Below are 23,123 nucleotides of genomic sequence, written 5' to 3'. Positions count from 1 at the left end.
GTTGTTGTTGTTGTTATTGTTATTATTATAGTTATTGTTATTATTATTATTGTTATTGTTATTGTTGTTATTTTATTTTATTTTAATGGTAAGTGTTGTTTGTGAAAATTGGATTGTTGAATTAATATGAAATTTGAGATTAATTTGTTGTTGGTAGATTAATATGTAATTTGATTTAATTTATTGTTAGTGAATTAATTTGAAATTTGTTAATTTGGGTTTGTGGGTATATTGTATTTGGTGATTAATTTGGGGGATATTTGGATTATATCAATTGCATATTGTTTATTTGAACTTGGGCCTATTGTTAAGTTGTCATTTGTTTGGGCTTATTGGATTATGCTTGAAATATTATTTCTCTTGACCATGTATTTTTTTTTTATGTGGATTTGTTAATTGATGTGAATTTTGGGGCCCATAATGTGGGTGAGATTTGTTGGATTATTTGAATATTTGATATGGGTTTGACCAATTTGAACTATCAAATCTGAACATGGGACAATTGTGGTGTATATTAAATTGGGCTTGAATTATGAGATATTAAATTTAGGCCCAATGAGATTTATTTTAATTTATCATGTTTTGGGTTTGATTAATTGAGCTTATATTCTGGCTACTAATTTGAAAATTCTAGATTAAGAATCATGACATGTGAGATATTTTTGTTGGGTTATATTTGTTAATTTGGGTCAATTTTTAATTAGTGAAATTTATTAGACGAATTTGAAGTTTGAATTTGGGTTTGCATGATTATTTTGGACTTTACATATTTTTGGATATTTACATTTGTGCTATTTTTGTTTTTGCATGTACCCACTCTGCAACCTTGTTGGCTGAGTACAAATTGATGATACGTGGAGCTTGTTGTAAGTTTATTTGAGTACATATTTTATTTCCCACTTTTATTTGGTTTAATTTTATTAATTCTTGTAAATATTTGTTCCTATATATTTATTGGGTGTGTATAGAATTGAACATCGGATAAATTAGAAATTTTTTAATAAATGAGAGGAAGAATTCAGTAAATATTTTCTAATAAAATACTAATTTTAAAATATTATTTTTAATAAAATATATATATTTTTTTATCTATAAAAATTCTGAAAAATGCATTTAGAAAAAAAAATGTTTTTAATAGAATTCGAAAAATTGTTTTTAATGACATTGCTAAAAAATTTCTTTGTTTAATAAAAATTGTCCAAAAATTGTTTTGTAAATAAAGTTGTTCCAAAAAATTAATTTTTAATAAAAATGTCTAAAAATATTTTTTTCAAATGAATTCTTTTTCCTTAATTAAAATGGGATTAAAAGTGTTTTTAAGAAATATGGAATTTAAATTTAATTAAAATTTCTTTTGCAAATAAAGTTATGTCATTTTAAATAATTTATAAAAATCACTCTTCTAAATGAAAATGAATCTAAATACTTTTGTAAATAAAATTGTAAAAATTCATTATTTTCTAGTAAAAGTAAGTAAAAATAATTTTTGTACCAAAATTGAAATTTTATAATAAATTCATTTGATACAATAAGTGTAAACAACTTTTTTTGAAAATTGAATACAAATGAAATTGAGAAAATAAATTAATTCTTTTTTTATAAGTAAATAAATGGAAATCATTAATTCAAAATCATTTTTAATAAAATCCTTTGAAATTTCTTTAAAACTTTTCTTTAATATCCTTTATTTATTTAATTCAATAAATCATTTTGCATAATTATCTTATTATTTATTTTGTGTATTTTTGTAATTAGATTTCATCATTACCTTCTTAATGAGTAACCTGACCCCCGGACCCAGACTCGGTTTTTCACAGACCCATTTTTTCCTTCAGGAGTCATACTCAGGGTTTTTCTTTCTTATTTTGTTTTTCCCTTTAAAAATAAAACAAAAATAAGTGGTAACTCCAACCCTTTTTCTAAAAATCAAATTTTCACCAAACAAATAAAAAACTAGTTTCACTTTCGAATGGGAACGCATCGAACGAAATGCGGGGTCCACAATTACCAATTTTCCTAAAATGTTAAGTTTATATGACTTGGGTTTAATATGCATATCATGTTTTTTCACACCTTCTCTTTTGTTTTCTAGTTTATTTAAAATAGAAGAATTCTTGAAAATTTATATTAAAGATTAATATAATAATTGTAAAAGAATTGAGATATATATAAAAAAAATTAGTTCTCTAAAAACAAAGAATAATCAAATCTCTACTTTTTGGATAAGAGGTTCTACCTTTCATGTAAAATTTATTATTTTTTATTTTAAAAATAAAATATAAAAAGTATATCCAAATCAAAAACTTGGTGATCAGTTAAATAATTGTTTTCCTTTGTAAACAAAAATAAAAATAGAGAAATACAAAAATGTACTCAGTTTTTGCATTAGCTGACACCAAACACCCATCCCAACCAACTTTTGAATTAAATAAGCAGCATTACAAAATAATAAACTTTTAAAGTAGTATCAGATATTCTGAATTTCAATACTTATTTTATAAATTTTTTTTAACTCTATATCTCATTTGAGATTAGGAATGGCAATTTCGCGGGTTTCCCGGGTCACCCGCCCCGACCCGCCCCTATTGGGACGGGTATAGGAACATGGCAATCGGGGATGGGCCGGGTTCAGGATTTTTTTAAAAACCCGAATCGGGTTCGGGGCGGGGTCGGGTGTAGTTATAATGTGACCCGCCCCGCCCCGCCCCGAATATGAAATTACTACTTTACCCCCCACTTATAAATATTAGCTTACTATCCTCATTTTAGGTCTTCTTCCCTCAGTTCTTGTTCCTGTCGGCGCTAGGGTTTTTCCTCCCACTCAAGGGAGAAATCCATCAGATAATCCATTCGAAAATCCATTTCCTCTCGATTCATCCTTGTTTATCCCATATTCACAAGAAATCAAGAATCACAACTATTATCTTCACGTATCTACAAACCGGTAAGATTTTTTGTTGATTTTTTGGTTGAATGATGTCTTGATTTGGTGTTGTATTCCGTTTCTAATTCGGGAAAGAGATACGAGATTTAGGATTTTTCCATTTCCAGTTTCAGATTATCTAAGATTTTTTGTTGATTTTTTGGTTGAATGATGCCTTCATTTTTTTTGCTTATTTTTTGCTGTCATGGGCCTTCATTGGCATTATATGTAGGATTATATATGGGTTTTAGTTTTTGATCTTCTTCATTTATGGGGAAACAAGATTGTGACACAGATGATAGGTGAAAACTGAGGTGAAGTGGTCCTTTACCCTCATCCCATCTGTGGCCAATGCTGGCGGCCACATATTGGTTCCCAGGTATCCACCCCATCCATCCTAGGATTTTTTTTTTTTTTAATTTTCTATTGGATCAAATCCATTCTTTGGTTTGATCAGTGCTTGTCTGGGAAATATCACTAGGGCGTATAATTTGAGTATTAGAGAATTCCCCAAGAATTTGCGGGTTCCCATCAGCTATCATGGTAATGGCGCTGCCTCCCTAGGGTGTTCAATTGAAAGGTCGGATGTCTTAATCATTGGTTTCAGCTACTGGTACTAGATGGGCCCTCTTGAAGATGGATGAGCCTAGCAAAACAATTTGTCCCTGTCAATGTTCAGGACATTCTTACCCGTTCAATTTTCAGAGTAATTTGTCCATAGTTTAATTTAATCTTTTTACAATTATTCCAACTCCTGTCCAAGTACCAGCTTTGTTAGAACTGGGTTAAGGATATTTAGTGCCATGAATATTTTGCATGCTTGTAAAAATGGTCTGTGTCTTTGTTGCAATATCCATTAATTTGACACAAATTCACATCTATATAAAACAAAAACCAAAATCAAGGTAATTAAAAATGACTGAGTTGGAAAATCAGAAATGTTCCAGGGAAACAATAAATGCAATGATCCAGGAAGTGAAAAATACAGGATGGTTTCTGATTTGACAACACAAGAAGCAACACAAACTTGGACGTAAGAAAGAAAGGGGTCATTAAGAGACTGCAGAACTGGAAACCAAGCTCAATGATCTTTCAAGCATAAGTTTTCTTTTGAGATGCAACTTAATTTTCAAGATCAGAGACAAATTATTAAAAGATCAAAATACTTCAAGTGAATCAGTATTCATGAAGTGACAAACACTTGAAATCTAAGTGGATCTCACATGGATGTGATCCTGGCCAGATTGTGCTGGAATAAATAGTGGCACTAGTGGTTTAGAATGAGGGAATCAAAATAACCATGTGAAGCCGCCTGCAAAGATTTCTAAGAGACCTATACAGTTTGCACATGGCATATTGGTCAGATTGGAATTTTTTAATAGAAAAACCTGGTTCTCTGCCTTGTGTTTGGATAGGTGCTCTGTTTGTATTCTAACATACAAGTTGTAATGCATTCTTGTTGCTTCCATATTATGATAGCACAAAAACTTAGGTGGATCTAAAGGAAGAGATAATCCTGAAAAATTAGAATTTATTTGCATGGCCTCACGATAATTTGTATAATGATTCTTGGAATGTTTTGTTTTGTTTTCTGGTTATTACTTATTAGAATATTCTTTGTTTGCTTTTGTTTGCTTTGTTTTCTATTTTTTTAATTTTCTTCTTATTTTCTTCTCACTTGCTGTGGGCTGTCCATATAAACTGCATGTGTCTTTCGGTTGCACTGCCCTCGATGCTTTTCTATGACATTTATTTTCCTATTAATGGAAACTATGTTGACATCTTGCAATTCTTGGAGGTTAACCTAAATACAATCTTGCCTTTTAAACCCTTGCTTCAAGCCCTATCCAAGCTTTACGTTATTAATTTAGGTTTGAATGTTTTACTTATAGACTTTATTTTATATTAAGAAAAATGACATCAGAAGAAGGGGAAAACTTTTCCATGCCAAGTGCGGGTTCAACTCCAATTACAGGCAGTACTTCAACTACTGATGGAACCTTGGTATCTAAAAGAAGAAAGTTGACTTCGGTTGTTTGGAATGATTTTGATAAAATCATAGAAGATGGACAAGATTATGCTATTTGTAAGCACTGTAAGGGAAAGCTTAAGGCCGATAGCAAGAATGGGACAAAACACTTACATGTACACATAGATAGGTGCATGAAACGAAGAAATGTTGATATTAGGCAACAATTATTGGCAGTAGAGAGAAAAGGTCATGGAAAAGTTCAAATTGGTGGTTTTACCTTTGATCAAGAAATCTCAAGAGAGAAGCTTGCATGTGCAATTATATTGCATGAGTACCCACTTTCAATCGTTGACCATGTGGGGTTTAGAGAATTTGCTACTAGTCTCCAACCCTTGTTTAAGATGGTTTCCCGCAATACGATTAAGGGTGATATAATGAAGATTTATGAGGTTGAGAAAGATAAGATGATTAGCTACTTAGAGAAACTTCAAAGTAGAGTTGCTATCACAACTGATATGTGGACATCAAATCAAAAGAAAGGCTACATGGCTATCACTGTACATTACATTGATGAGTCTTGGTTACTACACCATCATATTGTAAGGTTAGTTATGTTGTTATTTTTTTTAACTTCCAAAGTGTTTTTTTATTTGATCCTTTAATGATATTGTTTGTGTTAATGATATTTTTTATTCTTAATTTAGGTTTGTTTATGTGCCTCCTCCACACACAAAAGAAGTTCTTTCAGATGTATTGATGGATTTCTTGTTGGATTGGAATATGGATATAAAAGTTTCTACAGTCACTGTGGATAATTGCTCAAGTAATGACAGAATGATCAATATCTTGGTGGAGAAATTATGTTTGAGCGATTCACTCTTATTGAATGGAAAAATTTTCCACATGCGATGTGCGGCACATGTGTTGAACTTAATTGTTAAGGAAGGTTTGGATGTCATTGAAGTAGAAATTGAAAAAATTCGTGAGAGTGTTGCATATTGGTCAGCAACCCCATCAAGAATGGAAAAGTTTGAAGATGCAGCTCGCCAATTACGTATTCCATGCAATAAGAAGTTAAGTCTTGATTGTAAGACACGATGGAATTCCACATACTTGATGTTATCAATTGCTATAACATATAAAGATGTGTTCCCACGTTTGAAGCAACGTGAAAAATACTACATGGTTGTGCCATCAGAGGAAGAATGGAATATGGCAAAGGAAATATGTGGAAGATTGAAATTGTTTTACAACATAACAGAGTTGTTCTCAGGACGAAATTATCCCACTGCGAATACTTTCTTCATCAAAGTGTGCGAAATCAAAGAGGCATTGTATGATTGGTTGATATGCTCAAATGATGTTGTGAAAACGATGGCATCAAGTATGTTGCAAAAGTTTGACAAGTATTGGAGTGGGTGTCATATTGTGATGGCAATAGCAGCTATATTTGACCCAAGATACAAGATAAAGATTTTAGAGTTTTACTTTCCACTAATGTATGGGTCTGAAGCTTCAAATGAGATAGAAAAAATCCGTGGAATGTGTTATGAGTTACTTTCTGAGTATCAATCAAAGTCTAATTTGGGGCAAAAAACTTCATCCTATGGTACTTCATCAGGTTCAACTCTTTTGGAGTTAAACTATGATGAATAAGATCCTCTTTCAAAGTTTGACTTATTTGTTCATAGTACCATTGGAGAAAGTCATACGAAGTCGGAGTTAGATTATTACTTAGAGGAGTCTATTCTGCCAAGGAATTCAAATTTTGATGTTTTAAGTTGGTGGAAGACAAATGGTATAAAGTATCCGACTTTGCAGAAGATTGTTCGTGATATCTATGCTATTCCGGTATCTACAGTTGCATCTGAGTCAGCCTTTAGCACGGGTGGTAGGGTGGTATCAAAACATCGCAGTAGGCTTCATCCAGATACTTTGGAGGCCTTAATGTGTGCTCAAAGTTGGTTATGGAAGGAAAAAGAAGGTAACCGATTTACATAATTATCAATTTTATGAATTTTTTTATTAAAATAATTAGTAAAGTTTTCTAATATTTTTTTTGGTGTTTTTTTTTTACTAGGTGATTCATCAATTCATGACTCACAGCCCCAACTCACAATGATGGATGAAAATGATGATTTACTTGTGCTTTAGATTTTTTACTTAAGATGATGTTAGAGACATTTTTTCTTTCTTTTTGCTAACAATTTCTTTGTAATGTCTTTTTTTTTGTTTTTTTTCAATGTTGTTAAGCTTATGGATATATTTTAATTTTTGATATTATATTTTGGCATGTCTTCTATGATGTTAATTACCATGGTTGTAACTAAGAACACATTCTTTACAATCAAGTTCAAGACTTGCAAGGTAGAGTCCTTGTAAGGAAATGTGGGTGCAGGAACATATGCTAATTGAAGCCAACAATGCGTTGAAAAGGAAGGTACAAATTCTCAAATGAACTTGGATTTTGGCTTAGTTGATCAGAATATGGATCCCAGTTGCTAGATTTCATGTGGATTTGATCTGCTGATTTTATTTTTATTTTATTTTTGTTTTGTTTTTGAATATACTTTACTCATGAATCAATCACTAAAAGGTGCATCTCATTGATGTGGCATGATACTTTAAAAATTAATGACAGAATGATGTTTATTTTGTATTGAAATCGAAGGGTAAGTGTTAAGCATGTCTTCAAGATGGAGATCCGGATGTTTGGTATTGCAGTTTATTTTACTCTGTTTGGTATTCTAAAATAAAATTGATTGGCTCATAGATATGCAACATTATTTTGTTACTGTTAGAAAAATTTGAGCCTCACCAGTGTAATGTTTCCTGTGTGTGTGAGCAATTGTATTTTGTGGATCTATGCAATATTATGACATAAGAAACGGCTATAGTTATCTAAACATTCTAATGTCTTAGCTTGGTTTTATTTGTAATTTCATACTGGTTCTTACTTTGTGGCTTCATTCATAAATAGACTTTGAGCAAGTAGTGTAGTGACTTTATGCTTCTTACAATCAGGTATATTTTGAAATAGTGGAGGGCTCAAACATCACGGCAGAAAAACTATGCAAGTACTTGCAAGAACATGGCGTGCTTATGATGCCAGAGAGCTCGTCGAGGTGTGTCTCAGTCCTTAAATATCATCTGAGATTCATAAATTTTTTTTACATAGTCTTTCCTGTCCCTGCAGTGAAGAGGCGCTTCAAACTAATGGAATTATCCAACTAGTATTGACCAGTTAACAGAAGTTTGAAACCATGGAATTTTCATTTCCAATGAACTTCATACATACCAGCAAGCTCTTGCATGGTTGGTTTCCAGAGTTGTGAGGTTAAGTGAAAGACAGTGCATTTGAGAATGTGAAGAAGTTTTATTAGGTATTTAAAAGAGCTCCTAATACAAGCGTCCTTTTATCCTCTGCAACCATCCTTATAACATTGTTTGATGGGTATCTCAAACCTCTATCAACAAAGATATGGCAGAATTTCTGTGGTGAATCAGTAGTTCTGGTTCTTATACATTATCTTACTGTTCTTTTGTGGAAATTATTTCTAGGATTGTGATTGACTTAACTTATAATGTAGGAGCTCACATGACTAGAACAAACGCAATTTTCACCCACAACAGCACAAGTCCTTTTTCTGGGGATCACTTGGGGTTTTTTTCTAGTATTGGGATTTCCAGTGACAACTCTCAGGCTGGGTAAAGTGCCCTCTGAAAGCTGCTAAAGAGTTTGTCACCCTTTAGCTTGGAGTTCACTTCCAAATTAAGCACCCAAAAGTTCTGGATTTAGCATATTCTGTGGATCAGAATCCAGGTTCATGCAATGTGATATTTTATTTTTCTATTGATCAACCTTCAAGATTTATGAGGTAATAAAAAATCTTGAACATGAAACTGATATTGGTTAACTTGGTTATCTCAGGATTAGAGTTGTGCTCCACCACCAAATATCAGGTACTGATGTGCAGTATACATTGTCATGCATTCAGGTGATGAATTGCACACTGAACTCCACTTCCTGTCCCATTCTTTCCCATAAATCTGACACTTGCTCTAATGTGGCAGCAAGCTGTAACTGGAGTCCATGATTGCAACGGCGACTTGAAAGAAATTTCTGTCTAAAATGATTTAGTGTTTGTGTATGCCATGCTCTAAATTTCAAGGACATAAAACTTACTGAATCACCCTTGAGTCTCTCTGAGTGAGACTTTTTCAGTAAGAAACTGCATTGTATGTTGAATGTTTTAGAATAATTATGGTTTGCCTGGTTTTGGCTTTTGTTACTGTGAAACTGAATGAAATGTCGAATGCTGCTTCTACATTTCTAATTTAACATTGGATTTTTTTAACAATAACCATCAATATTGCTTTGCAAACCTGTGGCCTCTGTTATAAGCTAGCAATGTTCTATTCCTTACTGGAGGTTTCCTTTATCAGGTTTATGCAGCAGGACCAGCTAGGCCTACTGGAGGAGCAGCTGCTATTGCTATGCTAGTAGGGCCTGATGCTCCTATTGCATTTGGAAGCAAATTAAGGGGAAGTCATATGTCACATGCATATGATTTTTACAAGCCTAATCTTGCTAGTGAATATCCGGTAATACTTCCTGCTCCCTCTTTTCCCTTTGTGTTGTTGTCAATTGTCTTGCATTGCCAACATTGACGTTTTTTGTAAGTTGTGAAGTATAACATATTCTTTAATTTGTAATTGAGGTTTAAGAGAATGATAGATGCCTTTGAATTTATAATATTATTAATGTGCATTTCAATTCATGGAATTTATTATTTGAAAATCAACATTGCCAATTTGATGCACTAGAAAAATATATAATTCATGAAGTTTATTGAAATTATGGTATATTTGTCTCAATCACCATTATGTTTCAATATCTGATAATTTATTCTGCAAAGTGAGTCTTCTGCTTGAGAAGGTGTTTCTTGAGAGAACTTTGATTACTCCATTCTAACTTGTTAAAATAAATATTGGAGTACAGTCAACATGCTGCCTACTTCGTTGCTGATCCTGACTACTTCGTATTTCACTCTCCATATAATAAGGTAGTTTATTTGGTGCCATGTTATTTTGGAATTTGGTATTTTTCTTTCTGGTTTTTTTAATTGCATTCTGTAGTACTTGAAGCAGTTACCGCAGATATCAATTGAAGATGGTACATTGGATTTAGTGGTGATTGGTTGTGGCCCAGCTGGTCTCGCTTTAGCTGCGGAATTAGCAAAGTTAGGATTGAGTGTTGGGCTTATTGGTCCAGATCTTCCTTTCACAAATAATTATGGCGTATGGGAGGATGAATTTAAAGGTATTAATTTGATTCCAATTGGAAAACCATTTAATTATTTTATTATAATTTTGATATTTAGTTGAGCCATACCTTTTCATAATCAAATATCATATTCTCTATTGATATAAAGGGGAGATTGTTTTGCTCAATCTAATGCATTTGTGTCCTATTCATTATTGTGTTGATGCAATCATTCTCCTTTTTTTCTTTTAAAGAGGCTGTTCCCATAACTTAATGTATCTACTGAATTCATGAATTAATTGATGTAAGCAATCCTCTGTCCTTTTGTCATTTGGAGAGGCTGTTATCATAGCTTAAGTATCTACTAAATTCGTGAATTAATCGATGTAAACAATCCTCTGTCCTTTTGTCCTTTGAAGAGACTGTTATCATGCCTCATCTACTTATGAAGTTGAGTTATCTGTTTTTGACCATAGAAAGTAGATGACTTTGCCTTTCAAAGTTTCGGTTTATTTAGTTGTAGAGGACTGCACTGCTGGAATGATGATTATCTCTGCTTTTGCCCTAACACTACCAGCCTTAAAAAGGGGTAAAAAACATCTGCATGTCATTGTTCCTATACAACTTTTTACCTTTATTTTATTGCAATAAAGATAGCACATCCATCTTACTTGACCAATCATGCTATCAATTGCCAAAACCTTCTCATAAATTATGCCTTTGCATGTATAAAATTTTCAATTTTTATGTTAGCTTGGAACTCTACTGTGTTAGTGCTTTAACTTTGCAGAACTCTCATGTCTACATCCCTTCCCATCTTAATTGACTAATTTAACATATCTCTAGATCTTGGCCTTGGGAGGTGCATTGAGCGTGTTTGGCGGGATACCATTGTATATCTTGATGATGGTGATCAATTTTGATTGGTCGTGCTTATGGACGAGTCAATCGACATTTGCTCCATGAGGAACTGTTGAAAAGGTAAAGAGTGGCTGTGATTCCTTTTTTGCTAAGATTGTTGTTATTGTTGCTATTTACTGCCAACACACTTATTTTTGTGGATATGATATTCTATAGATGTATAATTCAATAATAATTTTTCCTAGGTGTGTCGAGTCAGGTGTTTCATATCTTAGCTCAAAAATAGAAAGGATTACAGAAGCTTCCAATGGTCATAGTCTTGTAGTTTGTGAACGTGATATTGTTATCCCCTGCAGGTACAATAGGATATTCTTATTTTTAAGAACTATATACTTGAGAATAAAATGACATAGAAGTATTATATCTTATTACAAGCTTCTTACATGTTATTATAGGCTTGCTACTGTTGCATCTGGGGCTGCTTCAGGGAAACTCTTACAGTATGAGGTGGGTGGTCCCAGGGTTTCTGTCCAAACAGCTTATGGGGTGGAGGTTGAGGTACGAATGTCGGATCTACCTTTTCAAATGATAGAATTTCAATTATTTGATGTGGTTTTTACTTGGTTGGCGATATAGTTTTTCCAGCTTTGGTTTTTAAATGGATACAAGGAGAAGCTCATGTTGCCATTTGATTGGCTAAAAAATATTCCATCAGCTCCCCTTTTCCTTGTTACTTAAAATGAAGAGTGATAAGGGAAAAGCTATTTTATTTCTTATCCAATCTAAACAACTCTACATCTGCTTGTCTAGTTGCATTATGAATACAGTTATATTTCCATTCGTCCGATCTTTATCGAACTAAGCCAATTGTTGGTATTCACCTGTGAATTATTGATAACACATTGGATTTATATTGTCTTGTTTCCATGGAAGAGGAAAGAGGAAATTGTAAATCTTATGAAAATCATTCAAAATCTGAACGGTCTAAGATTCCAAATATTGCTTTTCTACCAACATGTTTCCATGAAAACAAAATAAAGGTTTAGGGAAATTGTTTGGAGTTTTTGTGATCATCTATTATTTTACAGGTGGAAAACAATCCATATGATCCAAGTCTGATGGTTTTCATGGACTACAGAGACCACATTAAACAAAAAGTTCAATGTTTAGAAGTGCAATATCCAACATTTCTCTATGTCATGCCCATGTCACCAACAAGAGTCTTCTTTGAGGTTTGATCCATGTATTAAGATTAAATTTATATGGTACATGTTTATTTATCAAAAAAAATTTATATGGTACATGTCACAATTATATGAAAAATGTCTAAAAAGATTTTGTTGCAGGAAACTTGTTTGGCTTCAAAAGATGCTATGCCTTTTGATCTACTAAAGAAAAAGCTCATGTCAAGGCTAGAGACAATGGGAATACGAATTATAAGAACTTATGAAGAGGTAATTTTCTTAGCTAGAAGTTTGTGCCTTATTGATAGTATTGCCCTTTTCTCTTGACTGGATGCCATTGAATGATCATATTTTCCATTTAAAACCAAAACAAAAATTTTATGCATGTTATTTTCTCTTAATATTTTCCAGAAGAGAGCTTCATTTCTGTGTGGCTGTGCATGCAGGAATGGTCTTATATCCCTGTTGGTGGATCCTTACCAAATACAGAGCAAAAAAACCTTGCATTTGGTGCTGCTGCTAGCATGGTACATCCAGAGAAACAGAGGAGAAACAGAGGAGAAACCGGGCTGGTGCCCTAACCCACATTTGCCTCCCTGTGCAGCATATGTTTCTATCATCGTCTATTCATTTTTGTTCTCTCTTTCACACATTGATATGTAGACATTAAATGGGCATGAAAGTTCCTCCTTCATGGGCCATTATAGATGAAATATGAATCAAAGTTAATGCTAGCAATCCTGGGAATATGCAAATTCATCTCCTATGACTATCCAAATTGATCTGACGTACATCTTAAAATCAACAAAAGATGAAAAGCTCAGTCCAGCCAGCCCAGCCCAACCCAACCCAGCACAGCCCCGCCCCGCCCCGCCCCGCCCCGCCCCGCCCCGCCCCGCTAACACATACCCGGGTCAGGACGGGCCGGGGATGGGATTTAATTTTAACTCTATAACGGGGATGGGAATGCCCCGCCCCGCCCCGCCCCGGGTTTGGGACGGGTTTGGGAAATAACTAAATATTTTGGGACGGGAATGGGATAGGGGTGACCCGTCCCAAACCCGCCCGTTGCCATTCCTATTTGAGATTAAGAGTGTGTTTGAGAGTAATTTTAGAAAATATTTCTAATATTTCTAACACTTAAAATTTTTTTATTTTTTAAGTATTAAAATTATTAAAAACACTTCTTAAAATCACTGTGAAACTCCAATACTAGTAAAAATAATTGTTCACACCTAAATTTTAAAAATATAAATATTTGTGCCGGTTATTTGTTTTTAAGTTCTAATACAATGTGTTTGACTGTCTGGTTAAAAAATAAAAAGGCCCTGGTTCACATCCAGTATCTCACACTCACACACGGTGAAATTTGCAGACAATTTAATTTTGGAGGGATTAATATAATATGCTTTCCATCCTCTTTTATATGAGCTGGTATTATCACATGGGTAGCTGCACCGACACTTTAAATCAAAAGAGATCACATAAATTTTTTCAATTTCGTACCATATGAACTTAGATTTTATTTTTTTTATTCTTTTGTAAATTTATTTATCTTTGTCGCTAAGTTATAAACCCTTGAAAAGCGATCGTCCTTCTTTTGCTCTCCATGTGCATGAACCTCTGTGACTTGACTTTGGGCCACATACTTCTTTGTCATTGAGGTATAAACCCTAGAAAAGAGATTCTTTTCTGGTTTTTCCCTTTTATCTTCCACTTTGGGATCCAAAGCTTTAAAAAGATTGAAAACTAAGAAACTTTTTAATTACTTAAAGAAAAAAAAAAAACTTAAGATGAGATGTGTTGAAAGTTGAAACAAACCCAGCCTCATTGTGTTGAACCAAAAGAAAATGGCAGAAAGCAGTGTGGCATCTTTTCTAGAGAAGTTGGGCAACTTGGCTTCACAAGAAGCTTCTCTGTTTGGAGAGGTAGAAGGGCAGGTGAGGCTGCTGCGTAACGAGCTGGAGTGGATGCGCCTCTTCCTGGAATATGCTGATGCAAGACGCAGATACGATAAACGGCTCAAGCTCTGGGTGAATCAGATCAGAGATGCAGCTCATGATGCCGAAGATGTCGTCGATGAATTCATGTTCAAGGTGGAACACAAGCGCCAGCAGAGACTCCATGGACTCAAGTTCCTCAGATTCTTACCTTCATGTGTTAGCGTCGCTGACAAGCTACCATTTATCCAAGAGCTCAACGATCGTATAACCGAGATCAATATCACCATCGAGAAGATCTTGGCCAATAAAAAAAGGTACGGCATTGAAAATCCCAGCACTTCTGAAGCTTGGAGCTCCTCCAATGAAGTGCCATGTAAGGAGAAAACGCTCCCCGTTGTTGAAGAAATTGATGTGGTGGGGTTCGAAACAGATGTGAAATCTGTAAAGGAATTGCTTGTTGAGGCTGGAGAGACAACAGAAACGCGGAGAGTAGTGGTGTCTATAGTGGGCATGGGTGGCCTTGGCAAGACGACTCTAGCTAAGAAAGTCTACAATGATGTGAAACAACATTTTGACTGTGATGCTTGGGTTTATGTCTCTCAAGAGTATAGAACCCGAGATCTTTTATTCGAAATTCTGAATTGTGTGACGAATGAAAAAAGAATCATGACAGAATTAGATAGTGAAGCCGCGGTGGGGATCGAACTTCGTAATTTCCTGAGCACCAAAAAGTATTTGATAGTCATGGATGATATTTGGTGCACACAAGTTTGGAAGGGTTTAAATGCTTATCTCCCAATCGAGGGATATGGAAGTAAAGTGCTAATTACATCACGAAACAAAGAAGTTGCTTTGCATGCCAATTCACATCTCCATGAACTCCATCCTTTGAATGAAATGGAGAGTGAGGAGCTCTTTCTCAGGAAGATGGGAAGCAGCACCTTGGCTTGGCCTCAAGGGTTGGAGAAATTAGGGAAGGAGATTGTAGCAAAATGCAAAGGCCTGCCCCTTGCTACTGTGATGTTGGGAGGCCTTCTATCAATGAAAGAGAAGACCCAATTCTCATGGCAAAAGGTACTTGATAGCAAAGATTGGCATTTGAGTCAGGGTCCCAACTCATGTTTGGGAATTCTCGCTTTAAGTTATAATGACTTGCCCAATTACTTGAAGTCGTGCTTTCTGTATTGCGGTATTTTCCCAGAAAACTCAAAAGTCAAATCAAGTGAATTGATCCGGCTGTGGATTGCTGAAGGATTTGTACAAACTAGGGGAGCAGAAACACTGGAAGACCTGGCCGAGGACTACTTATACGAGCTCATCCAAAGAAACATGATTCAAGTGGATAAAAGGGACAGGCTAGATGGAAGAGTGAAGTCTTGCCGCATGCATGATTTCCTTCGAGACCTCGCCATTTCAGAGGCCAAAGACGCCAGACTTTTTGAGGTACATGAAAACATTGATGTTAGATATCCTATTAGCTCTCGTCGGCTTAGCATTCAACAGAGTCTTATTAAGAAAAATATATCTCAGCATTTGCATAACTCACGCCTCCGGTCATTGATTTTTTTGTCTGAACCCTTGCAAGAAAACAGTTGGACATATTTGCAAGAACACATCAAATTACTTCAGGTGTTGGATTTCGGAGTGTGCCAGTATCAGAATATTTACACGCTCCCAAGAAAAGTAGGAGAACTCATAAACTTGAAATATTTGTGTTTAAGGGGGGCTGGGAATAGAATAAGGCTTCCAACACCCGTTGTTAGGCTCGTTAATTTGCAGACTCTCGACTTAGACGGCAATCTTCTATGTCTTCCTTGCAAAATCTGGAAACTACAGCAATTGAGACATTTAAACTGTCCTGGTGGGATAGTTTCAAGGATGCCATTTACAGAGAGGTTCTTCATTAATGGTGATTTGGGTGTCCATCAATTGACTAACCTTCAAACATTAGCTTTACAAGGGGGCGAATGGTTGGAGGGTGATGGCTTAGGGCAACTGACCCAGCTCAGGCAGCTCAAGATAATGGGAGGCTTGACTCCTTATTTGAAGGAGGGGTTTTTCAAATCTATAGCCCAATTGACAGCACTAGAAAACCTGAAGCTCATAAACTTTTCTTCTAAAAGGAAAACAATAGTCTCTGGTTTCATGTCCTTCTCACACCACACCCGTCTCCAAAAATTGGTTTTAGGAGGAAGGCTCGAGAAATTACCAGTAGATACTGGGTTCTACCCTCCAAACCTCCTGCAACTCAAGCTGTGGGAGACTGAGTTGGAACAAGATCCAATGTCGATTCTAGGGGAGCTCCCAAACTTGAGGATTCTCAAATTACTCTGGAACTCGTATGTAGGAAAGAAAATGAATTGCTCGGAGGGAAGGTTCCACCAACTTGAGTTCCTGCATATGGAGCATCTGTCCAATCTGGAGGACTTCACTGTAGAGGAAGGGGCAATGCCTAAGCTGAGGACTTTACAGATGGAGTGGTTCTGGAAAATGAAGAAGTTTCCTGATGGGCTGTTAGGGCTAAGAAATCTGCAGGAACTGAACCTCCTCCATTGCTCCAATGAATTGTTGAAAGAGGTTTTCCAGACACAAGGAGAAGATTGGAATAGGATCCGTCTTATCACCTCCCAGACACATCCAATTTCGGATAACACCAGCTTCATCCTCCTTGATGACACTGGCTTTCACTGATTCTCTCCTCGTGTACAAGTTCATGATAAGATTTGTATGTATCTGATTTTTTTTTCCCCTGAAATTTTATGAAAATGCCGATCTGCAGGGGTTTTACATGTTAGTCTTATATAACATAACAATCACATAAGTTATTCTCATAAGTGCAATTGACAATGTAACATTAAATTGAGGTAAACATGTGAAGTAAATATGATCCCCTCCAAATAAATATCTCATCCCAGTATTTTGATATTGGCTTTCCTTTTTAATTTGTTTGATTTTTTTTTTTTTTTTTTATAAAGTTTTTCTAACATATATTTTATTTATAGGTATTGATCTCTTATATGCTTTATGTTAAAAAAATAAAAATAATGCGAAATATCCATGATTTACCATACATGAGAAGGGTAAAAGCTTCTTAACTAGCTTAACAGCTTATGATATATTTCAAAAAAGTTATCTTCCAGTTTCTCCATTCAATTCAGCCTTCAACTTTTGAAAGGAAAAGGATTTCCCACTAAAATTATATTTCATTTTCTCCATGCAATTATGTTTCATTTTCCAATTTCAAGGCTAATTTCTTGTCAATTGTAGGGAAAATAGAGGGATTAATTAAACAACTTCTTGACCTCCCATCATGTTGTGGTTAGGCCTGGGGCCTTTGGAAGTATCTGATGTTAGATTTTTCAATGGAATAATTAACTTCCTAAGAAGCTACTTTTCAATATTCATAAGATTATTCCATAACAAACTAATGAAAGTACATGAAATCCAAAAAGTGAACATGAGAAAAAGAAACAAGCTGGAATACCTAGCAAACAAAAACTTAATCCCACTTGTTTATGGATGTGATGAGACGAATTCTATCCCATGCTTCTTCCTCTGTTTGCTGGACCTCTTCAATTAATTCTTTGCTTCTTGTTCTCAGCTCCAATTTCTCAAGTTTTTTCATCTGCAACAATCCACGAGGAAGTTTTTTCATTTTAGTACAAAACGAAATCTGTAGAGTCCTCAGATTACACATTGCTCCTTCCTCAACTGTCAATTCTTCTAATTCATTTAAACTATCCAGTTCTAGGCTTTCGAGTTGAAGAAATCCTCCACAGGGACAAACCATTTTCTTTCCAACATATGAGCCCCTATATAATCCAAGAATTCTCAAGGTTGGGAGCTTCGCTAGAATCAACATTGGGTCATCCTCTAGCTCACATTTGCTCAAAGTGAGTTTGAGGAGGTTGGGAGGGTAGAATTCAGTTTGCTCTGGTAACTTGTCCAACTTTCCATGTAGGAACACTTTATAGAGATAGGTGTGGCGTGAGAAAGACATGAGTCCTGGTATCAATGTTTTCTCTTCAACAACATTCTCCTGCCACTTCAATCCAACCCGATTTAATAACGTCTTTTTCTTGTAAGCCTTCAAATCCCCCAAAAACAAGGTCCGAAGAGTTGTCAATTCAGCAATAGAATCGAAAAACCCCTTCTTCAAATACGGAGTCAACCATCCCCTTAAATGTAGTTTCCCAAGTTGGGTAAGTTTTCCTAAACCATCCCCCTCCAACCAACTTCCTGCCGATAATGCTAATGTTTGAAGACTAGTTTAATTTGAATTGTTGAGATCTCGCCTTAACGACAATTTAGATGTCTCAATTGCTGCAATTTCCAAATTGTATAAGGTATGTAGGAATCATTGTATCCTAAATTGAGATTTTGCAGATTAACAAGTCTCTTAATGGATGATGGAAGCGTTACTCTGTCAATTCCCTTTATGCATAAGAATTTCAAGTGGATGAGTTCTCCTATCTCCTTTGGGATGATATAATTCTCCTCTATCCTCCCTAGATCCAATACGCTAAGCAATTTAACGTGCTTTTGTATAGATCTCCAATCCTTTCTCTCAACAGGGTCAGTAAAGAAAATTAAAGATCTAAGAAGAGAATTATGCAAATGCTGAGAAATGTTGTTCTTGACGAGATGTTGATGAATGCTTAACCGACGAACACTAGTAGGAAATGCGAAATCAATGTTTTCATGTACCTCAAAAAGTTTTGCATCTCTGGGGCCTCTGAAATAGCAAGGTCCCGAAGGAGATCATGTATGCGACAAGACATCACTCTTCCATTTGCCTTCTTTCGAGCCACCTGAACCATGCTTCTGTGGATCAGTTCATACAATAAGCCTCCTAACACCACAATCGCAAGGGGCAAACCTTTACATTTTGCCACAATTTTCCTTCCCCATTCCTCCAACGCTTTAGATAAAAAAAACAGATGTACTATCTCTCGCTCCAAAAGTCTTCTTGAGAAAGAGCTCCCAACTCTCATCATCATCCATAATCCGGAGTTCATAGACAAGAGCCTGTGAATCGGTGTGCCCAACAACTTCATGCGGATTGGCTTGTGCAGCAATTTCTTTATTTCGGGTGGTCATCAGCACTTTGCTGCCATTCCTAGACTCAGGAAGATAGGAGCGCAAGCTACTCCAAGCTTCAATACTCCATGGCTACCAGGTACTTCTTGTCGTTGAGGCATTCACGAAGCTTCCCACCTAGCTCGTCCTCTCCCATCTCTCTCATTTCTTTCTTTTCTTCATTGCTGAGGGACATGACAGAACTGATGATGCTGAGTAGAAGCTCCCTTGGCTTGAATTCTTGAGAAACATAAACCCAAGCTTGACAATCAAAGTGCTGCTTAACATCACTATGATTGTAGACTTTCTTAGCAAGAGTTGTCTTGCCTAGGCCTCCCATTCCCACAATGGACACCACTGCTCTCGGCCGCATCTGATCTTCCTTAATCAGCATCTGCTTCACCACCTCCATACCATCTTTGATCTCCACCACGTCAGTCTCTTCGACAGTTGGGGTCCGCCGCTCCTGCTGAGAAACTCCATGATCAGTACTGGTCGAGCTGGGAGTCACTAGGGCTTCAAGACCATACTTGGATTTATTGACCATGATCTTCTCTATCATGACATTGATCTCCTTCACCCGACTGTCGAGCTCGTGGATGAAAGGTAACTTGTCCGCGAATCCTACGCAAGTAGGTAAGCGCTCAAGGAACTTGAGATTTTTGAGCCTTTTCTGCCCTGGTGATCCATGTTGAAGATGAACTCATCGATGACATCTTCAGCATCATGGGCTACCTCTCTGATCTGCTCCACCCACAGCTTGATTCTTTCATCGTATAGGCATTTTGAATCCGCGTCTTTGAGGAAGAGGCGCATCCATTTGAGTTCATTGCGCAGCAGCTTCACCTGGCCTTCTACTTCTCCAAATAGAGAAGCTTCTTGTATAACCAAGTTGCTCAACTTCTCCAGGAAAAACGTGACACTGCTTTCTGCCATTTTGGGCTACTCCTCTTCTTCCAATGAGAAAGAAAAGCTATAACGTTTCAACACAGTTGGTTCCCGGATTCTGAAAGAGAATGAAGAAAGGAAAAGGGTAAAGTATGTATGGTGTGGTTCACAGTGGTAGTGGGCTGCTGTGACGGTGAAAGAGAATAAATTTATTTTAAAATTTATTTTTTTGTTAAAATTTTGTTAAACATATCGTTTTGACTGAAAAATTATTTTTAAAAATATTAAAAATTATTTTATGTTTTAAAAAAAAAAACTATTTTGAAGAGAAAATTTCAAACGTGGGTCTTATTTAGTTGTGTTTTTATGAAAGTAAAAATAAAATTAAAAGTAAAGGTGGGCCTCAACTTTTGTCTTTTTGGAACAATTTCACATAGAAAGATAATGGAGGAAAGATAAGGTAGACCCCATTATTCAATTATTGATCCTGCAAAGACTTAAATTTTTTGGGTATTATTAAATAGGCCATGATATGAAATAGAAGACAACCCACGTGATATGAAATAGGCCACTCGGCACAGGGAGTTTTGGGTCAAAATGACCCTTTTAAAAAAAATAAATAAATAACATGTAACCACTTTTTTAAATTTATGTTCAAATTAGCCTCTTTGGTGCTACGTAGGCGTCACGTCATTAAAAAATATTTTTTTTTATTATTTTAGTTAAAGCCGCAGTTGCCAACTGCGACTTCATATTTGAACTAAAGTCGCAATTGACAACTGCGGTTTCATTTTTGAACTAAAGCCGCAGTTGACAACTGCGGCTTCATTTTTATGATTGAAATTTAAAAAATATTGTGGACCCCGCATTTCGGCTCAATGCGTTTCCCACTCGATGGCGAGCTCGATTTTTATTTGAAAAATTGATTTTTTATTGATTATTCGAAAATGACTTGGAGTCGCCACTTATTTTTGTTTTATTTTTAAAGGGTAAACAAAATAAGAAAGAAAAACCCTAAGTGTGACTCCTTATTTTGGAAAAGGTGGTCTGTGAAAAACCGGATCGGGTTCGGGGGTCAGGTTACTTATCGAGAAGGTACGGTAGAGACCGTAGCACCCCTCTAAGTCCCTAAAGTCGGGTCTCTACTAATAGAAACGAAGCTGACGTGGCAATTGATGAGCAAATCAATGAATACCTAGGACGAATCATGCACATACGAGAATCAAAACATGCAAAGAAAATGAATAGGATGCGAGTGGATGCGTACCTGATCCGCAAACGACAACGCGCTATCACAAAATGGGGTTAGTGTACAATAAAGAGCATAAACATAACTCACATGTCACTAAATTGAGCACAAAAGTCATCACATGTCACAATTCATTCAGATTAACTTTTATTTTAAAGAAAATTCTTTGATGTAGGGCCCCCACCAAAGCCTGTTTATTTTTGCATGAATTAATTCCATAAATTCCATTATTCGGAATTACGGAATTAATGTTCATGTTTATTTTAAAACATTTTTTTTTTAAATCAAGGAAAATGTGAAAGACACTCGCCGAAGAGAAAATGGCAGCGAATTTTATTGAAATGGGGATGTTTGGTGCTTAGGTAAATTACTTTTAAAAAAAAAAGAAAAAAAAAATCAAGAGTTAAAATTACCTTTAAAAAAAAAATGGAATTTGGTAAAATTGTTTAAAGATAGAGGTTTTTAAAAAAAATTAAATTTGAGGATCAGAATTTCGGAAAATTATGTGAAAATGGAAATTTGAAAATTAAATTTAAGAAAATGAAATTTTGAAGAATTGTTAAAGAATTGAATTTTTGAAGATTTGATTTGAAAGGAAATAGAGTTTCGAAGATTTATTTGGAGGCGACATTTTAAAAATTAAATTTGGAATTGTGGGATTTTTAGAAAATTAAATTTAAAAAATTCAGATCTTGGAAAATTAAATTTAAAATTAGAACATTAGAAAAATTATTTCGAGAATTGAATTTTGAAGAATTAAAACTTAAAAATAATAATAATAATAATAATAATAATAATAATAATAATAATAATAATAATAAGCAAATGAATAGATAAATAAATAGTGATGAAAATAATAATGATTAAATAAATAAATATAAAAATTAGAATTTTGAAAATTAAATTTGAAATAAATTAAAATTTTAGAAATTAATTGAGAATTGGAGTTGGGAAATTATATTTAAGAGTTAAAGTTTGGAGTTTTTACTAATGAAATTGGAGATTGTAATTTGAGAAAATTAAACTTTGATATTTTAAAAAAAAGAAGAATTAAAATGGGAATAAAAAAATGAAGAATTTAAAATGGGAATGAGAGCTACCCGTATGAAAGAAGGTAGGAAAAAAAAATTGAGTGGATGAAATGGTGAGAGAAAGGAAAAAAAATAAATGAATAAAAAATGGGTTTAGAAGACTTGATGGTACGTATAGGAATAAAATAATGAAGGTGGAATGATGATGAAAAGAATTATGGCCATGCATGGGGGTGTGAAGGAAGTGTCTGGGTAAGGGTTGCTCAGTGGGGTACTCGCTCCAGGTACTTGTCAAAAGTTGTTTCATGTCCATCAATATTTGCAGGGAATGCTGAGCAGCTGCTTCCATTTCTTATGCAATCATCTCTCCTGCCTGCCCTTTTGATAACATCTCCAGCCTGGAAATCCTTATAGGAGTTCATAACCAGATCCGGGTCTTCTTCCTCGCAGCCCATGCGTTTGGATAAGAGCCACAAGAAGGAAGAAATGATGGAAATAGAGCATAAAGGAAAACAGATAAAGATATGATTAAATGATGCTCCACTTCACGGGTTATCAGTGCCCGCTAATTAGGTAGGAAAAACCATGTCAATATCAACAGGTCATGATTCTCAAGCATTTCACAGTGAAATTGAAACAGAGTGAGGTCATCTTCTAGCAAAAACCAAAAGGGAAGAGAAACAAAAAAAAAAACTGTAACAACGAAACCACATTCATCCCATAAAAA

At 35.1% G+C, this 23,123-nt stretch overlaps 2 protein-coding genes, 1 long non-coding RNA gene and 1 pseudogene across 3 annotated transcripts; 3 read left to right on the top strand and 1 right to left on the bottom strand.

Moving 5' to 3' along the window:
- The first annotated feature begins 7,888 nt into the window (after positions 1 to 7,888).
- On the top strand, positions 7,889 to 9,225 carry LOC117932472. The gene is made up of 3 exons (XR_004654185.1): positions 7,889 to 8,020; positions 8,827 to 8,893; positions 8,970 to 9,225. It is a non-coding gene; the product is annotated as an uncharacterized LOC117932472 (long non-coding RNA).
- Positions 9,226 to 9,356: 131 nt separating this feature from the next.
- LOC117932451 lies at positions 9,357 to 12,919 on the top strand (annotated as a pseudogene).
- Positions 12,920 to 14,056: 1,137 nt separating this feature from the next.
- On the top strand, positions 14,057 to 16,840 carry LOC117931959 (putative disease resistance protein At1g50180). Its single transcript, XM_034853027.1, has one exon. It carries the CDS (start codon positions 14,057 to 14,059, stop codon positions 16,838 to 16,840), a length of 2,784 nt encoding a protein of 927 aa, XP_034708918.1.
- An 808-nt stretch (positions 16,841 to 17,648) lies between these two features.
- On the bottom strand, positions 17,649 to 19,249 carry LOC117931958 (probable disease resistance protein RF9). The gene is made up of 3 exons (XM_034853026.1): positions 19,096 to 19,249; positions 18,857 to 19,001; positions 17,649 to 18,327 (listed from the first exon to the last, which is right to left on the bottom strand). Exons 1-3 carry the CDS (start codon positions 19,247 to 19,249, stop codon positions 17,649 to 17,651), a joined length of 978 nt encoding a protein of 325 aa, XP_034708917.1.
- Positions 19,250 to 23,123: the final 3,874 nt, after the last annotated feature.

Source organism: Vitis riparia, chromosome 15 (genome assembly GCF_004353265.1).
Source record: "Vitis riparia cultivar Riparia Gloire de Montpellier isolate 1030 chromosome 15, EGFV_Vit.rip_1.0, whole genome shotgun sequence".
NCBI classification, from domain to species: domain Eukaryota; kingdom Viridiplantae; phylum Streptophyta; class Magnoliopsida; order Vitales; family Vitaceae; genus Vitis; species Vitis riparia.
This window is presented reverse-complemented; position numbering and strand designations above follow the sequence as displayed.